Here is a 21,944-nt window from a genome sequence, read left to right as displayed (position 1 = left end):
CATCTACTAATTACAGGTCAGTCAACCAATTTTCTAGCTCAGTATGACAGCGACATACTCCGTACTAAAGATATCACAGCCAGTACTGGACGAGAAAAAAATATCAGTTTCGGAGAACTTGTAGTGGGTGCAGAATAGTCATGGTGTGATTGTTTAGGAGTGGGCTGTTTGATGCAACTCCCAGAAAAAAAAGGAGAAGCATCCCAAGGCGGTCAGTGATTCTGCTGTCTCCCTTTCACCGCCTTTTACAAGCACGCGTCGCGTGATCTGGTCGCCTGATAGTCAAGGCAGAAAGGGGACCCTCGTGCCATTCAGAGCTGTGTTGGTCTTGCTAGCAATCAATGGTGTTAGAATGATTTTCAGGCGATCCGACACTCCATTGGACGGGAATAGCTTCGTAACTCTCGATCCCAGGCCGAGGTTTCATGAATAGAAACGCACTGGCAAGAGATTTTGTTTTCTTCAAGTTATTTGAAATGTGCTAACGAACAGATGGACATATATATCTAGGCCGCGACATTCTTTTTTGATACATTTCTCAATTGGTGCTTGGTTTTGCGCTGCTTAATATCAATGAATGAGAGACTATTGTGATGTATCAATAGATTGGCAATTGGGCTCAATCAAAATATCCGCTCAGTCATTCCACACATTTCTTGTAGCTTTTGACCGTTTAATTGAACAAATTGGATCATGCCAATGATTTCTCGCCCGTAGGAAAGAATTTCTTAAGTAGTATGTCTACCATAACCTCTTCCTATCAGGTACATACGACCACAGGGTGAGGAGAACAGGGCTTCCCGTCCGCTCAGCCGTACTTAAGCCTCACGCCGGCCGGTTAGTAGTTGGGTGGGTGACCACCAGCGAATCCCGGCTGTTGTATGTTTTTGCTTTTCTTTTTTCAAAAAATTTACTTGCTAGATTACTCCTTGTCTTCCTGGATTCATTATTTACCTACTACTCTGTGATGCCTAGGGTGGGCTGATCTCCTGCCTAAGAAGTACATTCTCTATTCTGCACTCATGTTTTCTCCTCGGTCTGATCTCATTTCGGCATTGATGTTCATTTCCCCTGGCACGAGACTCTGCTATTAGTCCCCGGCATCTGGGCTGCATTTGGGGTCGGGAAGAGTTACGGAGTGAAAATACTGGAAGGTGGAACGGCCGGAGCAACATATTCATGACGGACGTCTTGGTTATATTATCGATACGCTTGAAGCCGGACCATGATAGGTTCTCATCGTCCTCTTTTGCATCGTCATCAATTCATTCTGATATTGTGTGGAAATCTATGTCTAACACCCGAGACAATCCTCTGCATGTGTTATTGGAACCATACAACTCAGAAGCCTATTACATCGCACGCAGCTGGCTATGAGCTTGCCTTCCTAGGACAAACCAAATTACCCAGATTTGGCATAATTCCTGGAGTCGACGTGCATTTTCCACAACTTGGCATGGAACTTTTTAGCCTGGACTCCAGTCACTCCAGCGGTTTGGCGACAGCGAGCAATGAACTTTTCGGTCGGGAGTTGCAGCAGCTGAGTTCCGGTCTCATGAGGCGCAAGGGCGGAAGGTGACATGGGAGGATCCCCAGACTAAGAGATAGGTAAGCACTCGCACTTCAAGTCTCCCGCATGCAATCTCAACCCCGAACTTACCTTCAGTTCTATAAATTCCCGAAGCTGCTGATTACTCCATGTGCTTGGCACAGTAGGGTCATAGGCGGCGGGCTTTCGAACGGGTCGGGCCTGTAGGAGCATCTCGGCATAGCGAAGGGTGTTCTTGGTTGCTCCGGCATCGAGAAAACTGGGGTTGACGCAAGCTAGAATGGCAGTTTTGCATTCCCGGCTGCTAGCAGGATCAAACAGATGCTTGAGAACTTTGGTCAACATGCTCTGTCGGAACGGGATGTAGGGTTTCTTGGGTTTCTTGGGTTTCTTCCCAACTGCGACCGCAGAGTCGATGCTGGAAATGCCCCGAATGCATTCTTTGAGGATCGAGAGACTGATGTTGATCTCGCGGGTCTCTTTCATGCGGTCTGCTCCGTGGTGGAAGATATCTCTTGCAGCTTCGGAGCCGGCAAGATCGACGAGATACAAGATTCCGTCTTCCACAGCTTCGGGGGCCGGGTTTTCGATCCTGATACGACAGATAGCGTGGGAGCGCGAGGAGCCGTCATTCTTTTCGGTTGAAGCGGTTTGTCGAAACGAGTTTGCATATTCGATCAGGTCAACAAGCTCGGATTTGCTTGTGATCGTTTTCTCCTCGACGCCGACGAGCTGGGTGTTGCCGAACGCATCTTCCAAGATCGGAAAGGGGGCTTGGGATTTCAGGAGATCTAAAGGCACACAGATTCTCGTTAGCCTCTGATCGGTTATGCATTGGTAAGCACTCACCAAAGGCTGAGTTGCCCGCAAGCTCGAACACGCTAAGATGTATGTTTCGCTCCCCAGCCAAGGTCCCATCGAAAAGTGATTTGGCAATCGACCGCGCCAGCCCACTGGTGGTGTATGTCTTGCCTGACCCCGTTTGGCCATAGGCGAACAAGGTGCCAATGTTACCATCCCAGGCATAAGGCAGGAGAGGATGGACCAAGTCTTCGTAGACGGTTTCGGTCGAAGTGTTGACACCAAACACCTTACCAGTTTGGAACGAGAATGACTAAAATTATGATGGTTAGCAGATATGTATACCACCTCGTTCAATAGGTGGATGAGAACAGTGATCAACTTCGGAGAGCAATGCTTACAGTCAAAGGAGGTGGACCCCTGACGACCCGTCGCAGCTGATGCAAATCCACCACTCCACGACGACCTTCCCGGGGAAAAGCAGCAGCTACTTGTCCCGATGACAACTCTTCTTCCAACATGGGTCGGATCCGGGTCGCCACCACGATGCTGGAGTTGGTTCCTGCATTGTCAACGGTCGGGGCCGAATACGGGGGCTTGAACTTGGCAACCAAATCTTGATGGCGCGCAGCATTCTGGAGAAGGAACTTGTCCATGACGGAAACAGGAGATTTGGGCTTCGGAACTACTCCTGGATTGAGAGAGATGGGAGAAAATTGTTGAATGTTGATGGATTGCCAATTCCAACTCTCCGTGTATATCAGCGTTGGTTCGTCGCGTTTGCAGCAAACCTAAAAGTTGCTATTCCGGGAGTGCTGCCTAAGGCTGCCTGATCCCGGACGGATGTCTGAGATCAGGAGTCGATGGCCGGGCTAGACTCTAGAAACACGAGGCATAGAATTGAAGCAAAGAAATGGGGTTTGTTGTCAAAATATGGGATCCTGGATCGGTATCTGTCGGCTTCGTTTCCATTTCGTGCTACCGGATATGTACATCCGCATAGTCTTATCCAACAGGGTAAAAACCAACACACTGATCCTTGGTTGACGAAGCTAAGGTATTCGCGACGGCCTTTGTTAACGATTCTCGGTCGATGATGTTTTTTGGTTAGAAGCATTGATCTTGGCTAAACCACCCCATCTTCCAGGTACTGTCGGCGAAGCTCCTCCATAGGCGTATCGTAGGAACACGGCGTCAGAGACTTGACATTGTTGATTTCCCCACCGTAGGCTCGGAGGATCAAAGTTTCATTGACCTTTTCAGACGCATGCGTGGTAGTGGTCATCTTGATGGTATTTCGTCGGTTGCGTTCAAATACATACAGGTCGCGAAGGTATCCTGTAACTGTTCAACACAAGAGAAAGAGGATTGATTGGGATTTCTCCAAGTGTTGCTCTCCTCTGTTATAAATGCCTCCATCCCAGTCTGATTCCGGGGAACACCTATATGGGTATCAAATAATTTCTTCCCCGGCGATCACGTTATATGATAACCACCATGACGCAAATCAAAAACTTGTGTGGGGTGTTCATGGACATATTTTCTTGTTTTTTCAATATCCATCCATAGACTTTGTGGTCATGTGTATTTGCCCTGTCTTAATTTGCTGAAACCTGGATGGCATTTGGTGGTCTGATAGTAGTACTTGGAGCAGGCCTTGCTTTCCATCACGGCCGTTCATGATTGTAGAGTCATGTGGTGATATGATTGATTAGTAAATAACAAAGCCAAGGCAATCATACTCCAAGAAAATAGATACGGAGAGTTCCAGTTAAATCCGCTCCTATAATATCGTTTTGTTAGCTACAGAGGTACTTCGTTCGCGAATAGACCGTAACGGTATCGCCCGAGAAGCCCCCTTCAGAAAATAGGGTGCAAGCGGAATTTATCAATTATGTTTACATGAACCATAGGTTTCTAACAGATGCACCGAATACATCCACTTGAAAACTAGCTGCATAAATAGCCCTGTGAGAATACTTGAGAATGTGCAATATCATTTCTTCTCTCTCAATCCCAACCATCGGTAGGCTTCAGACGTAGCATTAGATAACCAAGTGATTTGCCGGGGATTCTCGCGGGCGGCCCGCAATCTCTATTTGGACCAATGTAGCCTCTTCCTTCATTATTTTTTCTTTTTTTTTTTTTTTTTTTTTTTTTTTTTTTCCTTTCAAGACTTCGGTGAAGCTACATATTATAAATTCTCCTGACCTCAATATCAATAGCTAAAATATATGTTGTTCAGCAAGTGATTTGCCAATTTACAACCTGACTGGATGCGACTGTTGATTCCGAGCTGCGAAAGTCTACTGTCGTGCGGATTGAAAAGTCCACCACTACTGAAATCTTCATGGAATTTTCCTTAGCTCTGTAGATCTTATCGGAATATGCAATAATGCAATTGAGATCTTCATTCAATTATGTTTCTGTGTTTATACCGGAACCTTCCATTCCGTGACAAAGCCTGCCATGCTTGGGGCAACATATAAAGTGCCGTGAAGATTCATCTCAGAAACCTTTTTTCTTTGTTACTCTTTTTATTCTTTTTGTTTATTAAGGCCTTCCGACCTGAGTCTTGTCTGGAATAACAAGAGTACACTTTGACTCCCATTGGATTGTGTGCTTGTCTACAAGAATAGCTTATCGAAATTCCTTCACGATGTCTCGCCGTGGTTCTGCGTCTCGTGGCTGTCCTGGGACCTATGAGGTCCGTTCTGGATCTTACTACGAGGTCCGATACACTTCTGATGGCAATTGTGCATCCGGACATCAATCCCAACATCAGTCCCAGCACCAGTCCCAGCATCAATCCAGCAACTATTACGATTCTTCGAACCATTATCAACAATCTCCCATGAACATGGGCCAGTCAGATTATCCTGGGGCAAGTATGGCTCTTGAGAACTGTTGTGAATATGGTAGTTCCTCACGGAGTCATGCCACGTCGGGTCGGACTAGCCGCTAGTCTTCGGTGGCACCTTGCCCTCCATCATGCCCTGAATCAGGGTACCTTGATGCCAGGTATGCCGATACTTACTCTTCGCATTCAAGCCGCCCTCCTTCTAACAGGGACCACAGGGTTCAGCAAGACATCGCCAGTGCTTCAAACCTCCGTTCAAGCTCTCGTCGTTACGCTGGCGCGCCGTCACCACCTCAATCCGAGTGTTCCCGTACTACATCCTCCACCCGTCGTGGTTCTGTTCCTGTAGAGCAGCCCTATTACGGCTCGGGAGCGCAAGCTTACTATGCATCATTTGGACAGGGGGATCAGTATACCTCTCCTGAATCGCGACCTGGTCGGCCTCGTTCCGTGCAGTCCCACCGTACTGTCACCTCCAACTCGCAGTACAGTCGTGCCTCGTCTAGATCTGCTTCCCAAAGCCGTCGCCCTTTGTCTAGTATGGCTGATAATATGTCTGCATATGGGTCAAGCATCCGTCGCCCTTCATCTTCCGTGGGTGACAACATGTCTTCATATGTGGGGAGCAGTCGTCCCGGTTCGTCTAGTATGGGTGATAATGCGTCTGCGTATGGGTCGAGCAGCCGTCGTAGCTCAGTCTCGCGCGCTGACGTCTCCACTTCCTCTCGTCGACGGACTGATCGTCGGTACCCTCCCACTTCCCAGCATGCTGCGTTCAACATCCCAGACGACAGGTACGTTTATTACTCGAGCACAACTACGAGCGGAGGTCATCATACTCCGGCGTCGCGTCGTTAGGGAGCAGCCTTAGACAGTGAAGTGGCTCTAGAAATCCTTCAGAAAGTGAACAGTATTTCAGATATGAGCAATTGTTTTGACTGAAATACTCAAGATTGATCTTTTCTTTACTGGTCGGGTTCAATTTGCTGCCTGAAGTGCATTTACTCGCCAGGTGATAGTTTCGTGTTGATTTAAAGAAAACCATATTGAAATCAGCAAAGCCCACATTTTCCTTCCCCATTTTCTATAAGCTCAATAAAACTTTAGATGACCACTAAAAGATTCCCTAGCTAAGTTACGGTTTATTCTTGCTGTCCTTAACAGATGATAATTATTCCGTGTCAAATATCAATAGCCCGGATGTGATTCGCGCTCGGGAAATACCCAAGCATTGTGCGAGGTCCCTGTCATCCCGGTCGGGCCTATCTTTTGTCTTTCTTCCCTTTTTTTTTTTTCTCTTTTCTTTTTTTCTTTTCTTTTCTTTTCTTTTTTTTTTTTTTTTTTTTTTTTTTTTTTGCCAACACATCATCATCCATCATCATAAGTAATAGATAAAACTTATTAATCTGAAAGGAAGTGTGAATAGACAAAGAATTGGGAACATGGAAAAGCTTTCACTACATTTATTTTTCATAACAACTGACTGCAATCCAACTTGAAAGGAGCTTACCAGCTCTTTGTGCTATATCTTATTCTTTAAAATGCAGCTGAGAAAAAGTTGTTTTCAAATTTTATTGGATCATTGTCCAAGTCACCTTTAAATATAGTGAGTATATTGATGCTAGCACGATAGACTTGTTCTCCATCCCACTACCGCACTAAAAGTTCTCTTTTTCAGAGGCTCATTGGAAAATATGATTGCATGAAAGGTGTTGTAGTCTGTGGTACAAAGAACCAGCTGGGGCCTGAGTTGAAAGGCTTTGATATCCTGGAAGACAAATTTCGGTACAGCCCAACACTGAAAGAAATGCCAATTTACTCATGCTCTAACGACCGCAGACCGGGAATCTCCAGCCTTTCTTTTGGAGATTATCTTTCTTCTATTGTTTGAACCGGAAAGGTTACTTATTTGTGCGATGGTTTTTATGAACAATGGCCCTGTATGCAACGCATACCACAACTCTCCAGCACAGAATAGTATAAATACCCCCCATCAACCATGAAGAAGGCAAATAATTCATCTAAAATCCAACTCTTTCCTACTTACACTGGCTGTTAACACACAAGAAAGTTTTGATCTGAAATAGTTAACCGCAAAATCTCAATAACCATGACCTCTCACCACTCGGACATGAACCCATCAGACCGTGGCTCCCATTCGGGGGACCACAGCGACACAGTTGCTACCAAAGAATGCGCTCCTCAACACACCTCAGTCGGTCATGCGGGGGTTGATTGTTCATGCCCTAATGCACCCTGTTCGAGCAACCAGTGCTGCAACAGCTCGAATGCTTATCAGGGATGTCCTTGCGCTCGACGTAACGCTCCATCTCGTGATGCCCAAGGCGACCGCGCTCATTCAGGACATAATTCTGCTCCGAGCGGCAACGGCAGCCATAGTCGTGGAAACGCGTCTGGCAGCTCCCATCAGCCGAACGAGCATCATGATGCTGTAAACGGCAAAGAAACTAATCACCAGGTCAATCGAAGCCCGGAATCGACATTTGCCGATACCTTCCATTCTTCCTATGACAGCCGCGATCCGATTCCCCGGTCTGGCCAACGCGAGATCTCGGAGCAAGACAGAGAACAGTGCCCCTGGAACGGCTATGCTACCCCCCGTGGAACTCTTGGTGGTTTCCGTAATTTCTCAAGGTATCATTCTTGAACGAGTTGTTTGTCGTGTTGATCGTGACTCCGGAAGTCCGACTTTATAGAATGAGTCTAAGGTACGGAGAGTTCCTGTGGGGATATTTTCTTCATTCTGAACATGACTTTCTTTTCGGTGCTCTATGTTCTCTTGTTGATAGAATGGGACTGCGATGCGTTTGAGACTGTTTTATTCTGTATTTCAGAGTTCCACAGAATCGTTGTGGGCCACTTCCTGTGCGAAATGGATTTGGCTTCGTCGTTTTATTCTTCTTTGAGTTGCATTATTATCATTCAAAAAAAAAAAAAAAAAAAAAAAAAAAAAAAAAAAAAAAAAAAAAAAAAGAAAGTTCGATTGCTTTCATTTACACTCATTTTTCTCATAGACATTAGAGGTATCAGTGTGCAATATAGGAATTTCGTAGCATTTCCTTACGGGACGAGGCAGGCCGTAGCCCTAGTCTGAACAGCCCCATCCAGGCCGGCATTTAAATCTCTGAGAGCCAACTGCAAGATTATAGCAAAAGCCACGGGTAAATCCTAATCTCATAGACTAATAAGATCAACACCCAATGCCGAGCCCGTGACGAAACAGGAAGCCGTGGCATCTGGTGCAATTTCCCCGGACATGGCCACCAATAAACACTGTTCCTCTCCGTCGCCAAGTTGACCCTAACTAAGCCAAGGACCAACATGATCACAAACTGTGTAACATCCTTCCTTGTCCGGCAGCCCAGAAAGAAGCCTCCTTAGGACCGACTATTAAATGTTTGCGGGGAAGGCGCAAGGCGGTTTGCTCAATCCCGGGGCCATCCTTACCCCTCTCTCTCTTTGTCTTTTTTGTTTTTTTTTCTCCTGAGATGTTTGCCTTTTATATACGGCCACCGCGCCTTCTCTTGACCATCATCACCAAGTATCTTCCTCCGCCGCCATGCAGCAATTCTTTCTTTCGCTGCTAGCCTCTGCGCTGGTTGCGCGTACTTCTGTCGCCGCTCCCTCCAACTGGGACACAGCCTACACACAAGCAAAAGCCGCCCTCGAGAAGCTCAGCCGGTCGGAGAAAGTTGGAATCGTGACCGGTGTGACCTGGGAGGGCGGTCCCTGTGTCGGCAACACCCACGCCCCCAACTCAATCGACTACCCTTCACTGTGTCTCCAAGATGGACCTCTGGGGATTCGGTTCGCTAATCCGGTGACCGCATTCCCCGCGGGCATCAATGCAGGAGCGACGTGGGATCGCAGCCTGATGCACGCGCGTGGGGTTGCAATGGGAGCGGAGTCCAAGGGCTTGGGGATTCACGTGCAGCTGGGCCCGGCCACTGGACCGCTGGGGAAGAACCCCGACGGAGGCAGAAACTGGGAGGGATTCTCGGTCGACCCTTACCTCACCGGTGTGGGGATGAAAGAAACCATCCTGGGCATGCAGGAATCCGGAGTCCAGGCCTGTGCCAAGGTATATGCTTTGTTTGACCCCCGCGCGTTTCTGAGACCTGCCGCTGACATGCACTGTCTGGTGAATAGCATTGGCTGGGTAATGAGCAGGAACATTATCGTGAGACTATTAGCTCGAATATGCCCGACCGGGCCACGCATGAGCTGTATGCGTGGCCGTTCATGGATGCGATCAAGGCTAATGTGGCCTCCGTAATGTGCTCTTACAACAAGGTGAATGGAAGCTGGGGCTGCGAGAGTGATGCTATTCTGAATAAGCTCTTGAAGGAGGAGTTAGGATTTCCTGGGCATGTTCTGAGCGATTGGAATGCCCAGCACACTACTATTAATAGTGCTGTTTCTGGGCTCGACATGACCATGCCGGGAAGTGACTTCAACACGCCGCGGGGCAACCTGTTCTGGGGAAAGAATCTCGAGGCTGCAGTTGCCAATGGAAGCGTCCCTGAATCCCGCCTCAATGATATGGTCACTCGGATTCTGGCCGGATGGTATCTTGTCGGCCAGGATCAGGGATACCCGGAGGTAGCCTTCAGTTCGTGGGATGGTGGCAAGGCGAACGTCGACGTGACGGCCGATCATGGCTCGATCGCACGTACTGTCGCTCGTGATTCAATTGTTTTGCTGAAGAATGACGAGCAGGCACTGCCGTTGCAAGCACCTGGTAGCTTGGCCATCATCGGTCAGGATGCGATTGTGAACCCCGATGGTGCTAATGCCTGCAGTGACCGTGGCTGCAACAAGGGCACGTTGGCCATGGGATGGGGAAGTGGAACTTCTGAGTTTCCGGTACGTTTAATTCTTTTGAGTAACATTCAACTTCCGCGACTGACGGAATTCAGTATCTCATCGCTCCTCTGGATGCGATTAAGGAACAAGCAGCTAAGGATGGCACGACGATTGTTCCGAGCACCACCGATGAAGCCGCTGCCGCAGCCTCTGCCGCAGCTCAAGCAGACGCAGCAATTGTGTTCATCAACTCCGACGCAGGCGAGGGATACATCACCGTGGAAGGACATGCAGGCGATCGAAACCACCTCAACCCGTGGCACAATGGCAATGAGCTGGTCAAGGCTGCAGCGGAGGCCAGCGACAACGTGATAGTTGTCGTCCACAGCGTCGGGCCAATTCTCCTCGAGTCGATACTAGCGCATTCATCTGTCAAAGCCATTGTATGGGCTGGTCTGCCCGGCCAGGAAAGCGGAAACGCCCTGGTCGACGTTCTGTACGGAGACACTTCACCAAGCGGAAAACTACCATACACTATCGCCAAGGAATTCAACGACTACGGTGCTCGTTGGGTTGATGGCCTGAACGACGACTTCACCGAGGACATCTTCATTGACTACCGTCATTTCGACCAGAACGGAATCGAGCCACGCTACGAGTTCGGCTTCGGTCTGTCTTACACAACATTCGAATACGCCGATTTGGCCGTGAGCGTCTTCACCACTTCAGGCCCCGCGATAGGACATGTCGTTCCCGGTGGTCCAGCGGATCTGTTTGAATCCGTTGGTACTGCTTCTGTCATTGTGACTAACAACGGCACTACTGACGGCGCCGAGGTGGCTCAGCTATACCTTGGCTTGCCAGAATCGGCACCGACCACCCCGCCTAAGCAGCTTAGAGGATTCGACAAAGTCGATCTTGGCGCGGGTCAATCGGCACAGGCTACCTTTGAGCTCACCAGACGAGACCTCAGCTACTGGGATGTTGCTTCACAGAAGTGGGTCGTCCCGAGTGGAGAGTTCAAGGTGTATGTGGGTAGCTCGAGTCGGGATATTCGAGAGCAGAGTAGTTTTACCGTTGCTTAGTGGTAGGTGGTCTGTTATTTATCCGGAATATGTGGACATGCCAAGATTTAAATTATACGTAACCATCTGTCATGCAAGTGCATATACTACGTATCCGGCGAAGACTGGTGATTCTTCGGGTAGTTTAAAGCAAAGCTTCCCTTTCTATCTTGCATGAAAACAGCTTCTAGTTCTATCGTCTATTTAAGTCCAATAAACATGGCCTACATTGGTAGATCTTTGATAGCAATTTGGGCACTTTACCCAAACTTACAATTCACTCAGCCCAGTTGCCCCGGAGGCAACTTCTCCCCGTCTTGGTTCGCATCTCTCGTTCTTTTAAACAATCTGCCAAACTTGCAGAATCCCTCCGCCATCAACCTATACCCAATAACGAACGGCGGTGCCATCAAATAAACAGCTTTCGCAAACCACTCATCCGGAAGAACGCGCACAGCAACACCCCACGGAAGACTAAACAGCGCGATAAGAATCGAGATCGCCCACTGCGGCCCATCCAGACCATGAGGCTGGATATCAAAGACTCTGTTACCGACAAACACAATAGCAATCTGCAGACCGATCATGATCAGGTTTATGGCGATGAAGAACCAGTTCCGATGGACTCCTGCGAAGACGTTAAATTTATTATCGAGTCGACGGCAGTTCAGTTCGTTGAAGATCTGCATCCAGACAAAGACGTTGAAAATGATGGTGTCGAGTTGTAGCTTTTCGCTGGCGATGCTGACGTCGTAGTTCAGGATTGTTCCGCCGGAGAAGTAGAGAACGAGGGTGACGACGAGTTGGAAGATGGATTGCCCGATTATCATTTTCCACATCTTTGATGGTTAGCGGTTAGCGGTTAGACTTGCTGTGTGTAGGTGGTGGTGGACTTACATTCATGGTGATGAGTGGTGCGGATTTGGGCTGGGGAGGTCGATCGAGGATGGCGTCAGTGGGAGGGTCCGTGGCTAGAGCTAGGGCGGCCATGGTGTCCATGATGAGGTTGATCTGTTGGAATGTCAGTGCACGCAGCAAAGAGCTGGCTTGAATGGATTGTCGACTTACCCAGAGTAGCTGCACAGCCTTGAGGACTGGCTCCATGTTGTCGTCAGACATGGATGTGACAAACGACAGTATCACTGCGGTGATGTTGACTGTGATTTGGAACTATTGAAAGATTAGATATAGATATTTGGGGATAGTCTCTATGACATTGGCTACATACCTGGAGAAATTTCTGTACAGCGTCATTGACGGCGCGTCCCCATTTCAGAGCAGTGACAATCGAGGTAAAGTTATCATCCATGAGGATAATATCCGATGCCTCCTTTGCGACTTCAGTACCCGAAATGCCCATGGAGAAGCCAACATCCGCAGCCTTGAGAGCTGGCGCATCATTAGTGCCGTCTCCGGTGACAGCCACTGTTTCTCCTAGAGCCTTCAGACGTGTGACCAAACTGCGTTTATCCTCAGGAGACGATCGGGCTAGAACTTGCAGCCGAGGAATGATCTTATCAAGCTCCTCTTCAGACAAACGGCGAAACTCGGGCCCTTCTATAATAATCCCGTCAGTAAAAATGCCGCACTCGGCGGCAATCGCCCGGGCAGTGATTATGTTGTCCCCTGTCACCATGCGTGTTGTAACACCAGCCCGCTTAGCGTTCTGCACGGCGGCAGGAACTCCAGGGCGCACCGGATCCTGAATACCAACGATGCCGAGGAGGGTCAAATCGCTCAGGTCCTTCAGGTCAGGGAGCGTCTCAAAATCCTGATACGCGATTCCAAGGGTGCGGAGAGATTTCCGCGCAAATGCAGTGATAGCCTCCTCCATGGCTTCACGGCTTACGGGCTCAACATCGTCACCAGATACATTTTTTTGCGACGAGCAGAATCCAAGGACGATTTCAGAAGCACCCTTGATGAGCAGTCTGTATCCCGATGGGACCTTGATGACGGCGACCATGTACTTCTTGACGGAGTCAAAGGGCTCAATGAGGACGACCTGTTCGTTTGCCCGGGCTTCGGGCAGAGATTGCATACCGAGGTGGTCTTTGGCGAGCTGAAGGAGCGCAGTTTCCGTCTTAGACCCTACGAATGTCATGGCGCCGTCCTGTTCGCCCTCAAACGCGGTTGAGTTGATGGCGACCGATTGGGTTATAAGCTGCTTGGTGTCCCGAGACAGGGTTGAGGCCCACGTAGGAATATCAGAAGTGAAGCTAGAAGCGCCAAAGCGGCCGGCGACAACGGTCATCTTGTTTGTGGTCTAAAAGGTTAGCCATGTTCGTTGATCTCAACTAGGCGACGTACCAAAGTTCCTGTCTTATCCGAACATATGCAAGTAGCATTGCCCATTGTTTCGCACGCCCGCAGTACTCTGACAAGGTTGTTCTCCTTGAGGAGACGCGTTGTGGCAAAGGCGAGTGCAAGTGTCACAGCAAGAGGTAAACCCTCAGGCACAGCAACAGCAATAATAGCAATAGCCACCACCAAGAGGTCGACAAATGTAGACGCCTTCTCCTCCGGGGGTCTATTATCTCCAGGGAGGGAGGCACAGAAACGGAAGAGGAGGATAAAGAACATGAGCAAAGAAGCACCACCACCGAGCTTCGCAATGGCCACGGCTAAGCCTTCCAGCTTCCGTTGTAGGGGTGTCGATTCGGTATCGGTCCGGACTGACATCATGATCTTGCCGAAGCTGCTATTCACACCAACCGCGGTGCAGAGAAAGGTTCCCATGCCTACTAATTAGCAATTTTCTTTAACATACTGCGGAGGTTTCTTACCTTCAACTACCCTTGAACCGGAAATTATGAAAGGGTCAGGCTCCTTCGTACGATTCGACTGTATGTCAAAGACCTCCGCGCCAGGGGTCTTCCTCAGCGCATCCGACTCACCAGTCGCAGATGATTCATCGCACTTGACGTTGTGGCCATTGATGAAGATACCATCAACCGGCACCAGGTCGCCCGGCTCAAGGTAAAGAACATCCCCGACGACTACGTCGTGGACGCTGATCAGCATCGACTTGCCAGACCGGAGCACTTTAACCTCTCTGTCATCTTTCTTCGTGTTTAGCTTGACAAAGGCCTTTTCTTTTTGCCAATCATTATGCGACGCGACCACCACAACAATAAGAACAGCAGCGAGAATAGCGACACCCTCTACCCAATCGACCGACGCAGGGGCGCCAGGCTCCTTGGGGACACCAAACGTCTCATAGAGACCAAGGGCCAGGGAGATAGCCCCAGCCACCGTCAACATGATGAGGACCGCCTCATGTAGTGTGATCCATGCTAGCCGCCAGATTGACTTGGGTTTCTTCGGGGGGAGTTGGTTACGCCCAAACGCGCGAAACCTGGCATCGGCAGGACCCTTCGAGAATTCCTGAGCTCCAACCTCGTCCACGCTGAGACCAGTATTAACATCGACATGGAGGCCGCGAGCGAGCCCCTCAAGACCGCCTAGGGCGTTGAGTGTATCGAGGGATTTGGGGTTGAGCAATTGGTTAAGCTGATCGGGACTGTAATCGAAAGGACTGTCAGCAGCTTTCAAGTCAGCTTCAGCAGAAACAACGGTGTCCACCGCGCTCGGCGACCGCTGACGCGAGTCAAACAGCGCCTTTTGGTCGAGCATGTTGCTAGCTATGCTTGACGGAAACGTGAACGTACGGTTGACATGGGATTCATATAAACGCCGCCAGATCCGGCGACCCATATATCTAAATTTCTCGGCGGTGGGATGGACACATCCTGTAGCAGCTGGGAAAACCCGATTCAAAAACAACTTTAGGGAGTTTTTGTCGATAGTGATATCTTTGGCTTAACAGCCTTGGCCTGCATAGATCCCACGGAGGACAGTGATTCGTTAAGATGGAATCCACAGGGACCGGAAACAGGGGCAAACTGCTTATGTGAGCGGACTCGGAAGCCGATACCTTTATTTTATTTGAAATTTCTTCTTATTTTTTCCCTGGCTCAGCATAAAAAGTAAAGACCAAGAGATTTGTAATCGGAGACGGAAAGGACAAGCAGTGCGATCTCCACATCTCCATCTTGCACAGCCTCCGCCTTGGACCCTTGGCGGCTCTAACACGAACATTGATTGGTTTTTAGAAGTCACCAAGATCTGTGTTAATAATTATCGCGGGATCTGATAAGTAGAATGTCAAACAAGTCCACCGGGAGTGTTGGTTGAAAAAATACACAAAGTATTAAAATCATATTAGTACACTATTCTATTTTAGATAGATGCAAAAGTTCCATTTCTCTCTCATTTATCATACATATTCCCATCACTATCTGTGAAACTAATATCCGGAGCCATCAGACATGTCTAGACGGCAAAGGTCCTTTGAAAGTACCGCATCCTAGCAAAAATGTTCGGTTGATTCTTTCCATGCTCGTACACGCTGAGAAGCGACAGAGAAAACATACCACCAAGATAAATTTACTTCTGCATCATTAGCTGAAGAAACTCATCGTCTGGAACTGACTGTCAGTAAGGATCAGCATTCATTCGCGAGTCTTCTTCTTACAGCCAATGCAACCATCGCCGTCCCGATCAACCTCGCGGATAATCTCGGCAATCTCCCCATCGGTCAGTTTCTCGCCGATCGAGATCATGACTTGACGCAGCTCTTCGGGTGAAATAAACCCATCGTCGTCGCGGTCGAAGACCTTGAATGCCTCTGAAATATCCTCCTCCAAGTCCTGTTCCTTTGTTCGGCGTGCCATCATGGTCAGGAATTCTGAGAAACGCACGTCAGCTTGGGTTGTTCTTCTATGGAACATTATGCCCATAGAATGGCATACCGGGGAAGTCTATCGTGCCGCTTTTATCCACGTCAACTTCGTCGATCATGTCCTGCAGTTCGGACTCGGAGGGATTTAGGCCAAGCGTTCGCATGGCGACGCCGAGCTCGTTGCGGGTTATTTGTCCTGGTGCGGGAGGTTAGTGGCCTTGTGGAAGCTTATTTGATGTAATTGTGGGCTCGTATGCACAGTCTGCAGCACTTCAAGGTTGGAGGTATCTGGCGGAGAAGGGAGATGGAACTATAATGACACGTCTAATCGTATTGTTTCGATCCGGGGGAGCTCACCATCACCATCGTTGTCCTGCTGTCCAATTAGCAAGCCAAGACTCCAAATATTCAGGTTGCGAGAAAATCGGAACTTACAAAAAGCGAGAATGCTCTCTTAAACTCGCAGATCTGTTCCTCATTTATGGCTTCGATCTTCAGCACCAGGTGTCAGTAGACGGCGTTGAATATGCCAGCACGAGGGGCCAAGTGAATTCCCCTCGTGCATGACTAGAGGATAGAATCGCACCATTCTTATGTCTGATATCAATGCTGGTAGTTAGGGGGTTGAGTGTGGATGGTAACATAGAAAGAGAGCTTGGTCAGGATGCTGCAACGCTGAAAACGGAGTCATAGTTGAGTTGGTATGCACTGTGTGTTACTTATACTCCCGATAATGCGAGGCCAGGCAACCATACTTACTGGAGGGAGTTGTATATCTATGTGTTCTCCTGAGCTATATTGATGTATGCACTCCTCAGAAAGCCCCCAGCTCCACATTAAGCCCCACCGTGGCCACTAGCGAGCGATGCTCGGCATAAGATTGAAAAGTTAAGATTAATCTCGGCTTTCCGTCCCTCCGATGGGTCTTCTTTTTCTCCTCCATTCGCTCCAACTCTGATTTCCGTCTTTCCGATTATGTCAAGTTGATTCGACACGATGCCTCCTCGGCGTGCGTGTGACGTTTGCTACAAGCGAAAGGTATTCTTGCTTTTTGATTAAAATTACCAAGGGGTAAGATTAATTGAATAACACATACCCCCTTCAGATCCAATGCCTAATCAGGGCTCCCGGTGATCCTTGTGACTGGTGTAAGAGTCAAGGACAGACTTGCACCTTCGACAGGGTCATTCAGAAGGATCCAAACAAGAGGTAAGTATTTTCGAATTGCTTTGTTTAATGTCAAGTCGGCATAGCTTGGGTGTCTGACACGAGGCCGTAGGACCACGTCCGATGTTGTACAGGAACTGTCCCATCGGGTAGAGAAGCTTGAAGATGCCCTCCGGTCCGCACTGTCTACGAATACGCCCGCTGGCCCCTCGCCTTGGTCTGAGGGGCCATTTCTGGAGGAATCAAGTCGCATCCCTTATTTTTCTACATCCCTCGCCACTGTTACTGGCCAGCGGTCGGCCCTAAGTCTTCCAACTGCTCCCACAACAGCTGGAACACCTCGATCTGAGCCCGCCTATAAGCTATCACGATGTCAGGTCGGTAACAACTGGTATTTCAAGGGAGTTGGGCTCCTGTCGTCGCGTGGCCGGCAGTGGATCTCGGAAGGAACAGGGCAGAGCGTGTTTTTGGAGAATTTTGACCTCTTCGATAATCCGGTCGGAGCGAGACCATGTCTTACCTCTCCTTTTCTGCCGGAACGAGCGAGATCGCTGCCTCCTGAGCCTACCTGTAACGATCTCTTTGATATTTTCCTGAGGTCGAAGACTTTTATTGTCTTTCCTATCCTCGATGGTGGCCTTTTTGAGGATGCCATCGCCAGAGCATACGATACCGCATCTGACGGGCTATCTCGAGCATCAACGGAGGCGTGTCTTTGGGCCATGATTGCTCTTGCCGTACGGACGGAAGAGGCTCAGCAACTTGATTCTCTGCCGGAAGCAGAAGACTGCGTTCAGGAGGTCAGACGTCTTCTGAGCCTGGTCAACGGTGCCGCGAACCTTGACATTCTAGAGGCTACACTTTTATTGGTAAGCGACCTTAAGAAACCGGAAATACTGTGTTCCTAGCTCACGTCGAATCAGTGGGTATATCAAAAATTGAAAGGAAAATGCCGAGATGCTTCGATCACGTTTACAAGCGCCTGTCGCATGGTATGTGATCTTGGGGGTCATATCCTCCTGCCAGATCTTGCCATCCTACCCCAACACATCCCCATATTCGATCAGCAATCAAGACTCCATATTCGGGGACTGTTTTGGCTGTGTTACTGCTTCGACAAGGATGCCTCCCTTCGCACCGGCAGTCCTCTATTACTTACTTCTGATTACTGCGATTTGAGTGGCCCAGGGGAACATAGCAATCAAGCAGCTCGGTACAATCAGTCGCGAGACACAAACCTCGCACAAGTCAAAGAAAATGCAATCCGACTGCTCTGCTCGCCACGAGCATTCAAATAAACCGAGAGCGAGCTCCTAGCACACGTCCGACAAATTGACGACGAGCTTGAGGAATGGAGATTATCCATCGAACCAGGCTATCGCCCCAGACTATCGATCCTATCAGACAGCTCCCTCTCGGTATCTCGAGCTATGAGTCCGGAAGACCGCACACATGCCATCAATTTACAGCTTGACTACCTTTTCACAATGATCAATATCCACACATTGGTCCGGAAGTGCGGCGATCTGGAGCGGAACCTACCGGATGACCTGCACAGCGTGGTGCACTCGAGCGCCGACCTATCCATCGAAGCCAGCCGGTCCATCTTCCGCTTCTTAGAAACCGTCGTCGACTTCTGGCAAGAGGATTCAGTATGGGTTGTGTCCCACTATGCGCCGATGGCTGCTATGCCACTTTTCCTTAACATTATTATTCACCCGCTCGGCAATCCGGCAGATAGCGATCTGCAGATCTTGTCGTCTATCGGCAATATCACTCGCAAGATTCCAACGGAGAGGCTGTCGAGGGAAGAGATAGAGCATATTCAAGAGATCGGCGAGTTCGTGATGCAGCTTATCCAGCTCGGGCATAGCGCAGCATGGAAGGCCAAGAAGGGGGAAAGAGAGCATGACCTTGATATCATTCATAGATAGGAGATGTAGGCAATCTCGTTGCTATTGCTGTAGGGATCGATTCATTTAAAGAGAACAAGAACAAGCAGCTCAGGACTCGCGTTCTTGTTGAGATGATGCTCGTGCTCTCGCGCTTCTCCATTTCCCCGTTTCCGATTCACAAGTACCAAAGTTAATATTCGTCTGTGATTGGCTGTGGTTATTTTTCTTCATCTCAACTTTTGTTTTTCCGACCCCATGCCCCGTCAGGCGTTGGAAAGTTGGAAATAGTTGGAAATAAAATGCCCGAGAATGCGGATGGTGTCTATGACGTCACTCACCGTTTTCATCTTGAATCTCGACAATCGATCCAATTGTACGAGGAGTTGAGTGTCAATCCCCTATTTCGATGAGAAAACGTGCCTGTACAGAACAGGCTCGTCTTCAAAGCAACTTTCGCACTATGTCTTTGAACACCTTATGTTACGGATGACAAGACGCATTTCTCTAACATGGCTGAGGGTGGCAGATGCATTCATCGATTGCCTCGTTCGAAATAACCGGGATATTACCTACCGAGCATTTATTTTGTATCTCATCTCGGCGTCGACTGGAAGGTGAAAATGTACTCAGTTTTTCTCTGTTGTAGAAGGGAACCTGATTCGGCTTATTACTTAGGGGCAAGCCACAGTTTGGTGCACGGTGGCAAAAAACCCGATGTGGGGGTTAGAACGTGGGCGGATATGGCGGCAAGGGGATAGAAGATGCGGAGAGACATTTAGGTGCAGTTTCCCAGCAGTAGGTGATAGGCTGGAGCGACATTGACGAGATTTCGTGAAGACAAGAAGCCTTTGTATACCCCAAGTGGATTGCATACTAGTTATGCGGTGCTATGCATATTACATCATCAAGAATTATGCCACACAATGAGGCACCTGCCGATTAAGGTGCAACCCGAAGCCGATCCACGGTCCGCCAAAAGTAAGCAACATCGGCCTTGGAACCACGAACCTTGAGCCAGCTAAGCTGCATGCACATGTGCTTGGCATCACTCGTCGAAGTAGGAATGTATGTCTAGATCGAGACAAGCCTTGACCCAAGACAGCAAGCGAAAGCAGAGGGAGCAGCCGATGCAGTCCGGATCGACCTGTGGGAGTGGGGCCTGAGGCTTGAATCCAGGCATTGACGTCACCGGCTGCCGATCGTCGACCGTAACAAAACAAGATATTTCACTCGATGATGTTGGCTTCCCCGTTTGTCACGTCAGTCCTGGCCACCGGTGGAATCCCTTTTGAAGGCCTCGATTTCCAACTTCGGTCATGTCTTCTCGGCAACTTGTCACTGCTGGTTCTTAGGGGAAAGCGCTACTTTTTAGTTTCAATTTTGTGTTATTTTTCGTCCTCCTCGAATCTCCCTGTCGCCACATCGCCAAAATGACTGTTATCTGGGGCCTGGACCTCAATGAGATCCAATGGTGGAAATTCAAGAGCTCGTGGATGTTCACGCCCTCGTATCATCTGCGGCGAACCAAGATGATAGTCTATCAACTTGCCATGATCTGTTGCGTGTGTTCCGAGTCCACCGGCACAGCGGCCTTGTCAGGTACGTTCCTGTTGGTGCCTGGATGTTGGCCCCAGGCATCGCATGGGGCAACCTGCTAACCCTATCTTCTCCATCAGACTATGTCGACCAACAAAGTGATATCCAAGGCAAACACCCCGGGATCTATGTCTGGAACAACGATTTCATTGGCGCCGCCTCGTACAATATCTGGTGTGGAGTCGCAGTCGCTTTCATCTTCGGTGGTGCCTTTTTCTTCGATCTGTTCTGGCCCGAGAGGCATGAGAGCAGAGGTGTGCGGTTGGCATGGAAGATCTGTGCGGTCACGGTATCTATCATGATGCTGAGCTCAGCATTGACGATGACTGTAAGTGACATCCCTATCTCTATCCAACATACGATGCTAATCCTCCCTAGATCATCACTGCCACTCGCAGTGCATCTATCCAAGGCACCGATCCTGCCACCGCCAGCGAATACTGGGCAGACGCCATCAAGCAGCCATCTCTGAGTATGCTCATCCATCCTACACGTCTTTTGACATTTCGCTTAACTAACTTCCATAGAATACCGCACCAATCCTAAAGCAATAGCTTCGGTCGTTCTCGCGTGGCCCGGATGGATCTTCACGACTTTGAGGTACGATTCGCCTTCCAGATTCTGAGCGATTCAGTTGCTAACCTTCAAACAGTACATTCATCCTCTTCGCCTCCGAGAAGCACGACGACCGATACGGGCCGAAGTCCAAACTCGGCAAGCAGGAGGAGCAAGAGGATCACACCGAAGCCCCCCATGCCCCTGCCACTGAGGGTGGTGAGATGACCGAAAACAAGCCCGAAAATGCTGTTTAGATTCTGTATAATAGCCGTTACCATTACCCCGTGATACCCCTAGGTTTATGATGTATGTCACTGTCATGTATACGATATGGATAGATAATATTTTGTTCAATGTTGGGGCTTTCTGTTTTCATTTGATGGTCTTTACATCCTGTTATAGATATACGATTTGTTTTCTTTGCATATTTTCTACGTTCAGCCCCCCTTGTATTTTTGTGTGCCTTAGAAATGTTCATGTTAGGAATGGTCGGTGGAACTGTCTTTTTCGAAGGCTTTCTCGGCTAGACAGAATTAAGATCCAACCAAATTCCCAATAGAAGAACCCGGATGGGTGTACTGATTTCGGACCCAATTTCCAGTCTACTTTTCATTCTACGCAGATAACAAGTTTGGGACCCAGGCACAATGTGGATGCCGTATCCACTACCGACCTTAAGCATGTACAAATCCTGATGCGCTTCCTAAGGGCCCACTAAACTACATCGATCAGTCCAATGAGAGCATCGGCTCGTTTATAAATCAGGATTATGGAAACAATAATCTTGAACCACGATCTCTAGTTTGTGTTGAGAAAGCTGGATCTGTACCTGGATCTAAGAATTTAAGAATGTGCTCCATAATCTACTCCACGAAAATACAAG

The 21,944-nt window shown here is 48.8% G+C and overlaps 9 protein-coding genes across 9 annotated transcripts; 5 read left to right on the top strand and 4 right to left on the bottom strand.

The window, feature by feature from the left end:
* Nucleotides 1–1,402: 1,402 nt before the first annotated feature.
* Nucleotides 1,403–3,006, bottom strand: P170DRAFT_346752 (P-loop containing nucleoside triphosphate hydrolase protein; the record flags this gene model as incomplete). Its single annotated transcript, XM_024843582.1, has 4 exons — nucleotides 1,403–1,597; nucleotides 1,661–2,340; nucleotides 2,399–2,663; nucleotides 2,752–3,006. 4 exons carry the CDS (start codon nucleotides 3,004–3,006, stop codon nucleotides 1,403–1,405), a joined length of 1,395 nt encoding a protein of 464 aa, XP_024709280.1.
* Nucleotides 3,007–3,104: 98 nt separating this feature from the next.
* P170DRAFT_6786 (uncharacterized protein) lies at nucleotides 3,105–3,613 on the bottom strand. Its single transcript, XM_024855334.1, has one exon. It carries the CDS (start codon nucleotides 3,465–3,467, stop codon nucleotides 3,204–3,206), a length of 264 nt encoding a protein of 87 aa, XP_024709279.1. The 5' UTR covers nucleotides 3,468–3,613; the 3' UTR covers nucleotides 3,105–3,203.
* A 1,305-nt stretch (nucleotides 3,614–4,918) lies between these two features.
* P170DRAFT_6780 (uncharacterized protein) lies at nucleotides 4,919–5,484 on the top strand. Its single transcript, XM_024855333.1, has 2 exons — nucleotides 4,919–5,371; nucleotides 5,429–5,484. Exon 1 carries the CDS (start codon nucleotides 5,010–5,012, stop codon nucleotides 5,313–5,315), a length of 306 nt encoding a protein of 101 aa, XP_024709278.1. The 5' UTR covers nucleotides 4,919–5,009; the 3' UTR covers nucleotides 5,316–5,371; nucleotides 5,429–5,484.
* Nucleotides 5,395–6,236, top strand: P170DRAFT_431710 (uncharacterized protein). The gene has a single exon (XM_024848103.1). It carries the CDS (start codon nucleotides 5,817–5,819, stop codon nucleotides 6,066–6,068), a length of 252 nt encoding a protein of 83 aa, XP_024709277.1. The 5' UTR covers nucleotides 5,395–5,816; the 3' UTR covers nucleotides 6,069–6,236.
* A 2,554-nt stretch (nucleotides 6,237–8,790) lies between these two features.
* Nucleotides 8,791–11,122, top strand: P170DRAFT_504835 (beta-glucosidase; the record flags this gene model as incomplete). Its single annotated transcript, XM_024854241.1, has 3 exons — nucleotides 8,791–9,312; nucleotides 9,381–10,097; nucleotides 10,151–11,122. The coding sequence occupies 3 exons, from the start codon at nucleotides 8,791–8,793 to the stop codon at nucleotides 11,120–11,122; spliced, it is 2,211 nt and encodes a 736-aa protein (XP_024709276.1).
* Nucleotides 11,123–11,382: 260 nt separating this feature from the next.
* On the bottom strand, nucleotides 11,383–14,737 carry P170DRAFT_346103 (calcium-translocating P-type ATPase; the record flags this gene model as incomplete). The annotated part of the gene is made up of 6 exons (XM_024843548.1): nucleotides 11,383–11,940; nucleotides 11,999–12,112; nucleotides 12,170–12,271; nucleotides 12,330–13,367; nucleotides 13,412–13,845; nucleotides 13,888–14,737. The coding sequence occupies 6 exons, from the start codon at nucleotides 14,735–14,737 to the stop codon at nucleotides 11,383–11,385; spliced, it is 3,096 nt and encodes a 1,031-aa protein (XP_024709275.1).
* Nucleotides 14,738–15,550: 813 nt separating this feature from the next.
* P170DRAFT_482175 (calmodulin) lies at nucleotides 15,551–16,543 on the bottom strand (the record flags this gene model as incomplete). Its single annotated transcript, XM_024853876.1, has 6 exons — nucleotides 16,432–16,543; nucleotides 16,281–16,337; nucleotides 16,203–16,218; nucleotides 15,916–16,041; nucleotides 15,639–15,851; nucleotides 15,551–15,585 (listed from the first exon to the last, which is right to left on the bottom strand). Exons 1-6 carry the CDS (start codon nucleotides 16,432–16,434, stop codon nucleotides 15,551–15,553), a joined length of 450 nt encoding a protein of 149 aa, XP_024709274.1. The 5' UTR covers nucleotides 16,435–16,543.
* Nucleotides 16,544–16,841: 298 nt separating this feature from the next.
* On the top strand, nucleotides 16,842–19,011 carry P170DRAFT_451880 (Zn(II)2Cys6 transcription factor; the record flags this gene model as incomplete). The annotated part of the gene is made up of 5 exons (XM_024851230.1): nucleotides 16,842–16,883; nucleotides 16,951–17,054; nucleotides 17,125–17,881; nucleotides 17,936–18,259; nucleotides 18,317–19,011. The coding sequence occupies 5 exons, from the start codon at nucleotides 16,842–16,844 to the stop codon at nucleotides 18,944–18,946; spliced, it is 1,857 nt and encodes a 618-aa protein (XP_024709273.1). The 3' UTR covers nucleotides 18,947–19,011.
* Nucleotides 19,012–19,914: 903 nt separating this feature from the next.
* P170DRAFT_372592 (uncharacterized protein) lies at nucleotides 19,915–21,374 on the top strand. The gene is made up of 5 exons (XM_024845207.1): nucleotides 19,915–20,506; nucleotides 20,584–20,831; nucleotides 20,882–20,975; nucleotides 21,031–21,103; nucleotides 21,156–21,374. Exons 1-5 carry the CDS (start codon nucleotides 20,338–20,340, stop codon nucleotides 21,313–21,315), a joined length of 744 nt encoding a protein of 247 aa, XP_024709272.1. The 5' UTR covers nucleotides 19,915–20,337; the 3' UTR covers nucleotides 21,316–21,374.
* The last annotated feature ends 570 nt before the right edge of the window (nucleotides 21,375–21,944 follow it).

The sequence above is a fragment of the Aspergillus steynii genome (assembly GCF_002849105.1).
Source record: "Aspergillus steynii IBT 23096 chromosome Unknown P170scaffold_1, whole genome shotgun sequence".
Lineage (NCBI taxonomy): Eukaryota > Fungi > Ascomycota > Eurotiomycetes > Eurotiales > Aspergillaceae > Aspergillus > Aspergillus steynii.
Note: the sequence above shows the minus strand (reverse complement) of the source record. Positions and strands in the feature narration are given on the sequence as shown.

What these genes read in the sequence shown, in the direction of transcription:
- P170DRAFT_6786 (XM_024855334.1), bottom strand. Translation starts at nt 3,467, where the DNA reads ATGCTTCTAACCAAAAAACATCATCGACCGAGAATCGTTAACAAAGGC.
- P170DRAFT_6780 (XM_024855333.1), top strand. Translation starts at nt 5,010, where the DNA reads ATGTCTCGCCGTGGTTCTGCGTCTCGTGGCTGTCCTGGGACCTATGAG.
- P170DRAFT_431710 (XM_024848103.1), top strand. Translation starts at nt 5,817, where the DNA reads ATGTCTTCATATGTGGGGAGCAGTCGTCCCGGTTCGTCTAGTATGGGT.
- P170DRAFT_372592 (XM_024845207.1), top strand. Translation starts at nt 20,338, where the DNA reads ATGACTGTTATCTGGGGCCTGGACCTCAATGAGATCCAATGGTGGAAA. An exon ending in GCTCAGCATTGACGATGACT is followed by an intron (nt 20,832 to 20,881) that starts GTAAGTGACATC and finishes AATCCTCCCTAG; the next exon opens with ATCATCACTGCCACTCGCAG. An exon ending in TGGATCTTCACGACTTTGAG is followed by an intron (nt 21,104 to 21,155) that starts GTACGATTCGCC and finishes ACCTTCAAACAG; the next exon opens with TACATTCATCCTCTTCGCCT.